General features: G+C 39.2%; 1 protein-coding gene across 2 annotated transcripts; it reads right to left on the reverse strand.

The window, feature by feature from the left end:
* Positions 1–804: 804 nt before the first annotated feature.
* LOC133518052 (venom serine carboxypeptidase-like) lies at positions 805–8,472 on the reverse strand. 2 transcript variants are annotated; one of them, XM_061851615.1, is made up of 10 exons: positions 8,256–8,472; positions 7,720–8,013; positions 7,103–7,352; positions 6,605–6,779; positions 4,263–4,375; positions 3,814–3,987; positions 2,668–2,835; positions 1,986–2,245; positions 1,673–1,801; positions 805–1,086 (listed from the first exon to the last, which is right to left on the reverse strand). In XM_061851615.1, the coding sequence occupies exons 2-10, from the start codon at positions 7,746–7,748 to the stop codon at positions 891–893; spliced, it is 1,494 nt and encodes a 497-aa protein (XP_061707599.1). In that variant the 5' UTR covers positions 7,749–8,013; positions 8,256–8,472; the 3' UTR covers positions 805–890. The 2 variants fall into 2 exon arrangements, with proteins under 2 accessions (XP_061707599.1, XP_061707598.1); XM_061851614.1 differs by lacking the exon at positions 8,256–8,472 and having other exon boundaries at positions 7,720–8,105.
* Positions 8,473–9,360: the final 888 nt, after the last annotated feature.

The raw sequence follows: 9,360 nt of genomic DNA on the forward strand, positions 1-9,360 counted from the left end.
GATTGCCATTTGACTTTGATCCTTATTCTTACGCTGATATGTGTTAAATTTGTTAAATATCAAAAACTGGCGCCAACTTACCGGGCACAACCTAAAGGTTCTGGCGCCATCGCTCGAAACGATGCTGTCTTTGACCTTTGATCTATTAGTTGGCGCCACTTTTTGATATTTAACAAATTGAACACATAATATCAGTAAACGAATAAGGATCCAAGTCAAATGGCGTTCTAAAAGTTTTAATCATTTGTCGAAAGATGGCAGTAAATTTATAAAGCTACAAAGTTTTCTTTGACAATACACCTTTATTTGGTGCGGCGTAGTCGATCAGATCGAAAATCGAAATTCGTCAATTGCAGGCATTTTTCTCTGTCACTAATCACGTCTTAGTGTGAGTAACAGAGCAATTTGCGAATTTCAGTTTTCGCCGTAGGCCCCCAGCGGTAGCAGCATGGTTCCATTTTTATCACTTGTCACTATGCCCGTCACTTTCACGTGTACATACATATTAGAACGTGACAGGCGTGGTGATAAGTGATAAAGAGCCGAGCCGATCGTCTTAGCCTTACAGGTCACATTGACCCTGTACAAGTATGGTTAAAACCCAACCAAAAATATATGATCATTATCAAGAGGGCGCTGTTATTCTCATGTATATAGGGTGACACTGACAGTTCAGTTTAGTATGAAAAGTTTAGGTGCAATGAAATTCCGCAATATGGCGCGTGATCATATATTACTGGTCAGGCTTTAACTACGAGTTAACTTAATTGCCGCACTGAAGGGGTCAAGGAAGGAGTAGGGGGGTACTGGACGGTTAAAAACACAAAACTTCCGCTTCTTCTTTCTTATTGATTTATTAACACTTTTACAAATGATATGACTCGATATGACTATTGTGCTGGGAGTTGGCGGGTCCGCAAAGACTTTCTATCTATGTTCACGAGGTTCCCCGTGTCATCGTCCAAGGACAGGCCGCGGGCAAAGGCCGAGACCAGACCGAGCGCTGGCGCCGGCTTGTCAGCGGGCACCATGTGTCCTGCTCCTAGAACCATCACTTCTGTCAAGTTTCCCGCAGTTTTTACGTATCTGAAAGAAGAGCAAAAAGACAGTTGAACAGCAATCATGACAGGACACTTTCGCTAGTCAGAAAATGTCATGTACCACTTGATAGAAATGCATATAACCTTTATACGCTGTCAAAAACTTCACATCATCAGGTAACATATAATAACTTTCTGATAAAGTGTTTCTACACTTCGTTTGTTTTAGATGCCAAAAACCGTATATAAGGCTATCTTTAACAGTTGATCACACTAACGGTAAATTGATGACTAAACTATACAATTCAAATACGAGATCCGAAGAACTGAAATGCCACTGTGTTTCTCACATCCCCACGCTAGATACCCAACCGCAGCGCTCACCATAGCGCTTCCTCAGGCCCCGAACCATATCAAGTAGCAAGTCGCAGTAAGGCCAAGTATTAGTAGTAAGGGTAAGTGGCAGCCCGTATTCGAAGTGTAGATATATTATTCACTTCAACCTCAACGTAAATCTTACCCAGCATAGCAAGTCGCAGTAAGGCCAAGTATTAGTAGTAAGGGTAAGTGGCAGCCCGTATTCGCGTTAAGTGTAGATATATTATTCGCTTCAACCTAAACGAAAATCTTACCCAGCGAGTTTATCATCGTGGTACCAAGGGTTTCGTTTAGCTGTCATGTAGGTTTTCGTACCGGAAAAGTTGAGAGAGTTGTAAGTGTTCACTGACGGATGGTACGCCACTATGATGTCGAGATGTCCACTGAAATTGGAAAATACTCAATTATAGAATATAAATATAATCACAGGTAAGCTAAGGTAAGGTCAAGTATTATGTTTTAGTTGTAGCGTAATTTATCTACTGACTAAGCTGGCTTTTCAGAGTATACTTAGATAATGTATTTTCAACATCTACAACAACAAAATGGGAGATAGAGGGATCTTACTTATAAAGCATGACCCTGTAGTTCTCCAGCAGTTCCTCAAGCCACGTCTTCGCGCTGTTCATGAAGTCCGGGACCAGCTTCCTGTACACCACACCGACCGACGTGAAGTTGGTGTTGCCCACGTGCAGAGCGCGGCGCACTTCGTTGCGTTCCAGGTATTCAATATGCGGACCGCCGAGGCCGATGTCGGTTTGGAGGAAGTTGTAGAGATTGTCCAGTTGGGATTCGCGAAGGAATGTGGTTAGCAGGTAGTTGTAGTACTGGAAAAAAAGTTGTGTGAAGTAAGCCGACATTTAATCGGCAGGCCAGGCATTATTGAACAAATTTAACCTTTTGTCGCATTTGTCATATGCCAAAATATCACACATATACGCATTGGTAAAATGGAGGCCATAACATTTATAAGCGATTTGGCACTATGGGCACGACAATTATGACGCATTTAAGAGTTCTTGGCATAATGTATTTAGAATGATTCCAGCAGCAGCACTCCACTGTCTATAAGCGGCTGTAATTTGTGCTTAATTTAAGGGTTTCAACGACCGGCTGGAAGATTTACCTAGGTTTGCATTTTATCTTCGTTTTTAATTTCTTTATTATAAATAATTGGGTATAAAAATCATATTTGTAAAACCAAGTTAGTTACATTATTTTCTGTTACAATTTCAACTACATATCTTACCGCATAGGCTTTAACCATCTCCCCATTGTTGATGAACTGCGTGACGGCTAGCTCCAAGTGTCGCATAGAGTCGGCGACGTTATCGTCCACCAGCCCGACCTCGCGCACGAAGTAACTGTAACGCTGCAGCGACAGGGGGTCTATGAAGCCGTTGCCGATGGCTAGGCCCTGGGAACAAAATGGTTAATATCATCAAGTTGTCGCACACGCGGTTATTACACTGAGGCGAATTCGCACGTCGCTCGGTGTATGAGCGTGACAGCGCTATGCGCGTTTATAGCGATGTCCCGGAGCGGCGTGCAAATTCGCATCCCGCATCCCATGTCCAGACCACCATAGAGTTGACGTTGTTGACCACGATTTTGAGCACCAAATAAATGTAGCCGAGCGCTGGACCCTGTTCTCTTAGGAATACTTTGCACGCTTGTGCTGCTTGGCCCATATTACCAAAGGAATGGCCCGGCGCATATCTTCCTGCTTCCTGAGCGTGAAAAGGCGAAAAACGAAACGCGAGGAAACGATAGTGGCATGGCCTTATTAAAATAACTTACCAATAAGTAAATCCATAAACATTAGTGTAAAACGCCACAGTTAGGCACAAGGCACAATGTCTTTTCAAGATATTTGCTTTTGTATTTCGCAGGTTATTTGCAGCTTCATTATCTGAAGGTTAATGGCTCAATTTACAAAACCGACTTTTAAGAAATACCAAAACATTATCGAATGCTACGTCAGCCTTGCCTTGGACTTTGTTTTGTTAAGGTCATCTTAAACGCAATCTCTCTTTCTTCCACACCTCTCTGTCTCTCTTAATTTCTCTTTCTGAATGGAGATGGATTGGATCGACATACTATTTGAACAAGAAATAACGCAACCATCACTTTCTGTTGAAAACTGCCAGACGGAAGTCGTGGCTCCGAGCGTCGTAGAGTTATGAGTGGTCGAAATAACTTGGAGCGAGGCCAGATGGGTCGCTGAAGATAGGAAGGCGTGGTGCGAGCTTGTGAAGGGATTCTGTGCCTCTGGGATGCCAGAGGACACCAACAATTAACAACACCTCTCTATCGTCCATAAATCTTTGAATACATTCATTTATCTCCTAGTCCCTACACTCTCAGAAATAATTCAAGTGATGTTCCAACCTACCTGTAGATTGATCGGCTGGTCCTGGTCCCTCTCCCTGTTCCAAAGGATCTGTATGCCGATAGACGGGATGTGCTTGCCAGCGTACGATTCGCCGGCGATCGTTAGTGGCGCTTTTCTCAATTCGGGGAACATTGTCAGGAACTGCTGCAGTGCTGTGTACAAGTTCTCGCCGATCTAAAATTTTCACATAGGTTGGAGTAAGTTCGAATTCACCTATAAAACTAAAGCTACGTCGCGTTTAGTCTGATAATAATTTTATTTAATTCATCAAAGTAAATCCAAGTACCTTATAGAGATTGAAAGTGCACCGAAGGACAGGGGTTCTATTTAACTCGAGAAAGGTGGAGACCAAATGTCCACTTTCCTTATTTTTTTACCTACGGTAACCCGTCACTTGAAATTTAAGGCTTTTTCTGGCGAATTAAGCTGTGCTTTTAAAATCTCATTACCGTGGTTTGATTTGTGGCATATCCTCGATCATCGGAAGTAAAACTGAAGCCTGTGCCGACGGGATTGTCGATAAACAGCAGCGAGTGGTTTTTGCCCCAAGAATACTTTAGTTCTGTAATAAAAAAAGTGTACGGTATTTTTAATTATATTAGGTAGGTACATAAGTATGATACACTCTTTGATTAATAAGTCAAAATTTTTGAATTACCTAAAATTAATTACTTAAGAATTTATTTATTCATTCAGATCTAGAATAACAGGTGCTATATATATCTTATATGACTACCGAAGTACCGACTTTGGACTTTGGACGACCGGTCTGGCCTAGTGGGTAGTTATCCTCCCTACGAAGCCAATGGTCCTGGGTTCAATTCCCGATAAGGGCATTTATTTGTGTGATGAGCACAGATATTTGTTCCTGAGTCATGGGTGTTTTCTTTGTATTTAAGTATTTATAAATATTTATATATCACATATATCGTTGTCTGAGTACCCACAACGCAAGCCTTCTTGAGCTTACCGTGGGACTTAGTCAATCTGTGTAAGAATGTCCTATAATATTTATATTTTTATATTTATATTAGCATACCTATATTTGACCACCAAACATAAGGGGGTTAATGCTATACATTTTAAGATTTCATAACATACTGTTCGCACCATTATGCTGTGGAGATTATCGAACCATCGTTTTTCATTTTTTAAGAAGGTCTTTAACCTTTATTGGATGTTGGTATCACGAATATGTGTTAGGTTTTAGCAATTAGCAACACGCTGGTAATATCTAGATTTTATAGCATAGAGAAATAAGACAAATAAGTAAGGATAGAGTGCTAACTCCGTAGATACATTCGTTTTCTTACCAAAATGCGGGTTATTTCGTACGAGTAGTCGACATCTAGCGTCAAGTAGTAGATATACAAGTTCCCCTATACTGTCTTCCAAATTAATAGGCCCAGTCAAAACAGAAGGATCCTTTTTTGATTAACGTAGCAATTCAAAATATACATTAAGGTTCGTTTATATAAGTATACATATAAGTAATAACCATAGTAATTTTATATTTGAATATATTAGATGTTAAGTCATTTTACTGAATTGGAGCAAAGTAGGACCATTTTACGGTATCAATGTGGATTAATTTTAGGTGCGTGAGTTATTGTGGGTGACACATTTATGTTTTAATTAGATAGGTATTATGAACATTTAATTTCCAGCGGATTTACCCTATTCGCAATAGGTTTTCCTTGCGTGTGTAAGAAACAAGGGATTGCGTGTGTAAAGTGAGAACCGAACTTTACATTAACATTTTAGACTACCAAAGACCGATCTACTCGACTTTGCCTTTTAGAAGTACATCCTCATTAGGACAATTGCCTTTACCGGTTGTTTCCGTTATCTTGCGACCAAATGCTGGAATGATATACCCCCGCCTTTGAGAGAGCTGAAACCCAAGAAATCATTTATACATAGTTTTAAAAAGATTCTCCTCGAAAAACAAACCGCTGGTGTTCCAAACGTCTTTTTGGTCGCAGATTTCAGAATCAAACATAAACAACTGTTCACACCCTTGCCGACTTATCTATTATCTCAGTAATATATATATAAACATGTAACACACACATACCCTCATTTTAATTAAAGTACATCTGTTGTGACCTTGGGTGCCTTGGGTTCCGGCAGAAAACCAGTGCTTTACTCGAAAGAGCCGTGACCCTTTTGTCCTGCTGCAACGCACGCAGTATGTAGGTAGGTACATTTATTATATTATATTTTTTATTAATTATTCCATTTTGTGTGTGCTTATCCCTATTTTGTTGTCTTAAATTTCTTTTGTGCCATTTTTATTTTGTTACTGTCATAATTTGTGTTTTTGTTATGATGATTTTAACTTTATATTCTGTGTTTTTGCAGCTGCCAAATAAATGATTTATCTATCTATCTATCGATAACAATCGCAAATTATTATCAAAATCAAATTGAATCTCCGAGGACGATTTAGTACAAAAGGAGATTTTATTTTTATTTTTAAACCTTTTACACCACATTGTAACCAATGAGCGTAGAGCGTACAACCCTTGTGATGGTAAATAGTTACCATATTACCATAAGTGTAGCCTACTACAGCAGGTACTTTGTTTTCAACTTCAGGAGTCCAGGTGAATTATGTGTTAAATGAGCGTCTCAATAATTATAGTTTCTTAAAGTAATAAAATCTCTTCACACTGTAGTAGTTCTGGGGAAAAATTGGGCAGAGTTTGTTCTATAGAGTTTCAGAGGTAATTTTTCTGAAAGAGAAGGTACATTAGCAATTATTTTGATTCCATGCTGCGGTAGTTACCTTCCAAATTGCCGTCTTCATTCACGACAAACGGCCCGATTTCGGTAAACAGTCCGTACAGCGAGGACACACCAGGGCCACCCTGCAGCCATATGATCCAGGGAGTCTCCTCCACCTTCTTATCGGTCACCGGGAAGTACCAGAACCAGAGGTTCGCATTGCACTCTTTGTTCACCTACAATGAAACACATGGTGATTGAAATGCGGCTTTCATACTTCCGTCCGTTCTCTGCAAACTGTTTTAGGAAAAGCACGACTGAAGATACTTTAGCGAATGGCGCGCTAGGGGCGTTTCGACAATCTAATGACAAAATACCTGCTGAAGAGTGACACTCTAATATAAGAAATTTTATGTTTCTATCGCGAAAAAGCGAGAGACATGATTAAAAAGTGGTCTTCCAAAAAAATCAGCTAAAATTGAGTTTGTGATTTTTGTTTAAGTGTTACCACACCAAGCCCTCCACTGTTTAAATAATCTTATTCGCAATACATCCTCACCGTCAAATACCCAGCATAGCTGTCCATATCAGGCAGTATGTAATCGGAGTAAACCTTCGCCGCCTCTCTAGCCTCCTCCAGCTTGTTCTGCTCAATGAGAGGAGTAAGGAGCAGAGGCTCCCCCGCGTCGGACGCAGACTTGCCTCGGCCGGTCTTGTACGTATCCTCCATGAACTTGAGGATGCGGTCCGGTGCCTCGCCAGGAGGCAGGTCGGGCAGGGAGAACCGTTCCGAGCATGATGCTGCACAGCTAAAAGATAAAGGAAGTTTGTCAGTTTTCTCGAAGTATTAGAACAACTGGTGGGCACATTGTTCCCGCTATCGGACATCAATAATTGTACAAAAACTAAATCGGCCGATTTGTTTTGGAGAGTGTTGGGTACATTCTACGAATACACGTGACCGCTTTTCCATACAAACGAAGTCCCCATTTTCCTCTCTGGATAACAATATTAGGTATACAAAGTATTTTAACGCAATTTGATGTTTATTAACCACAGCTATGCTCCTTAGTTTGATTTAAAAGTATTAGGAGTTAATATTTTATTTTCAATCCACTTTCGGTAAGAAGCAGTGCAAGTGTCCTATAGAAATAATATTTATCAACAAATACTCACACTAAAGTAAATGCCCAAATTAACAACATTTTTCCCACTGTCTTAGCGAGTCTGCCCGAAACTTCCCCCACTTTTTGCAGTGACTTGTTTTTCTCGATGGCCAGTAGGTATCACAGCGGTTGAGATTTTCTTAGCAGTCAGTATTCACTGGCTGATCTTCACTTGTTTTCGTGACAGGATCAGGTGCGTCCTAGCATCCGCGGTGGAATGGTAGCGGGCGCCTAGCGGGTGGAATCTTGTACCCCGGCGCGGTGCGCCTTGAACTTGGATTATTATCTCGCGCGGATGTACAGGCTGATCCGAAAAAGTTGTTTACGATTGATTAAATTGATTAGTGTTGGCGTTATTTGAATTGATGCCTTATAAAAACAGTGGTGGAAATTTTGTGGAGTTAAATTACTTAATTAAGGATTTTCGGTTATCAAATGTGATTAGCATTTAAATAAAGATAAAAATATTGATAAGATTTAAAAATAAAGATGAAAATATTTATAAGAAAATCGACTCAGTACCACAATACCCACCATTAAGCTTACCTATAGTATTTATTGTAAAAACAAGACACGAACATATTAATTAAGACTGATCTATCACTATCAATAAATCGTTTGGTGTTATTTAGTCGTATTTTCGACGACACACAAGGAAAAAAAAGAATAAAAAAACTGTCTTAATAGTAATAAAACGTACCTTGATTTCCTGCATTAAATAGTAAATGAAATAAATATTCAACTAAGAAAAATATAAAGTGCGCACAATAAATATCCAACTTAACTGCCTGTGTCGGGACACTAGAGGCTATGAGTAATTCCTAATATAGTCGATCGTTTATAAACCTTTTTCCATGTAAAAATAGGTATAATTTTTGCCAGTAAAAATAATTATGTCGATTACCTAATTAAATTCGTAAATTAAATAAAATTAATCGAAAAAACCTAACATAACATATTGCTATCAACATATATACTTTCTACCGCAATTAATTTATTTCATACTAGCTCCTGCCCGTGACTCCGTCTGCATGTAATGATAATGATGGTTGATAAATACTATCCTATGTCCTTCCCCGGGCCTCAATCTATCTCCATGCCAAACTTAATTTAAATCGGCTTAGCCGTTTAAGCGGGAACAGGTAAAAACAGACAAAGACAGACAGGTAGAGTTAGGACCGGTACCGACGGACTGCACTTGTATGGAAACTGTACGCCGACGTTGCAGTTGGCGTGCAGTCGAAGTGCAGTTCCCATACAAATTGTAGTACGTCTGTATCGGCCCTTACTCGCATTTATAATATTAGTTGGGATAGGTATTAAAACATTTTTTAATTTAATTGAAAACAATGTCAAACATAAGTATTACGAAGGAATGTTTAATAATATTTATAAATATTTTAAATTAATAAGATAATAAGAGTATAAGAGTTATCGCAATGCAATTAAATTTTATTTTTTGACCTGACTATATATATTAAATCGACATTTACATTCGGTAAATATTATAAAATACTTACCTACTTTTGTGGTAGTGAATTTCGTCGGATTAGTAAAACAGTTTTATTCAGTGAAAGGCACAAAATCATAAATACAGCAGCACTATTAGCTTCTGATTCTTCTAAATTAAGTTTCTTTTATAAAGAATATT

The sequence above is a fragment of the Cydia pomonella genome, chromosome 5 (genome assembly GCF_033807575.1).
Source record: "Cydia pomonella isolate Wapato2018A chromosome 5, ilCydPomo1, whole genome shotgun sequence".
Classification (NCBI taxonomy): Eukaryota; Metazoa; Arthropoda; class Insecta; order Lepidoptera; family Tortricidae; genus Cydia; species Cydia pomonella.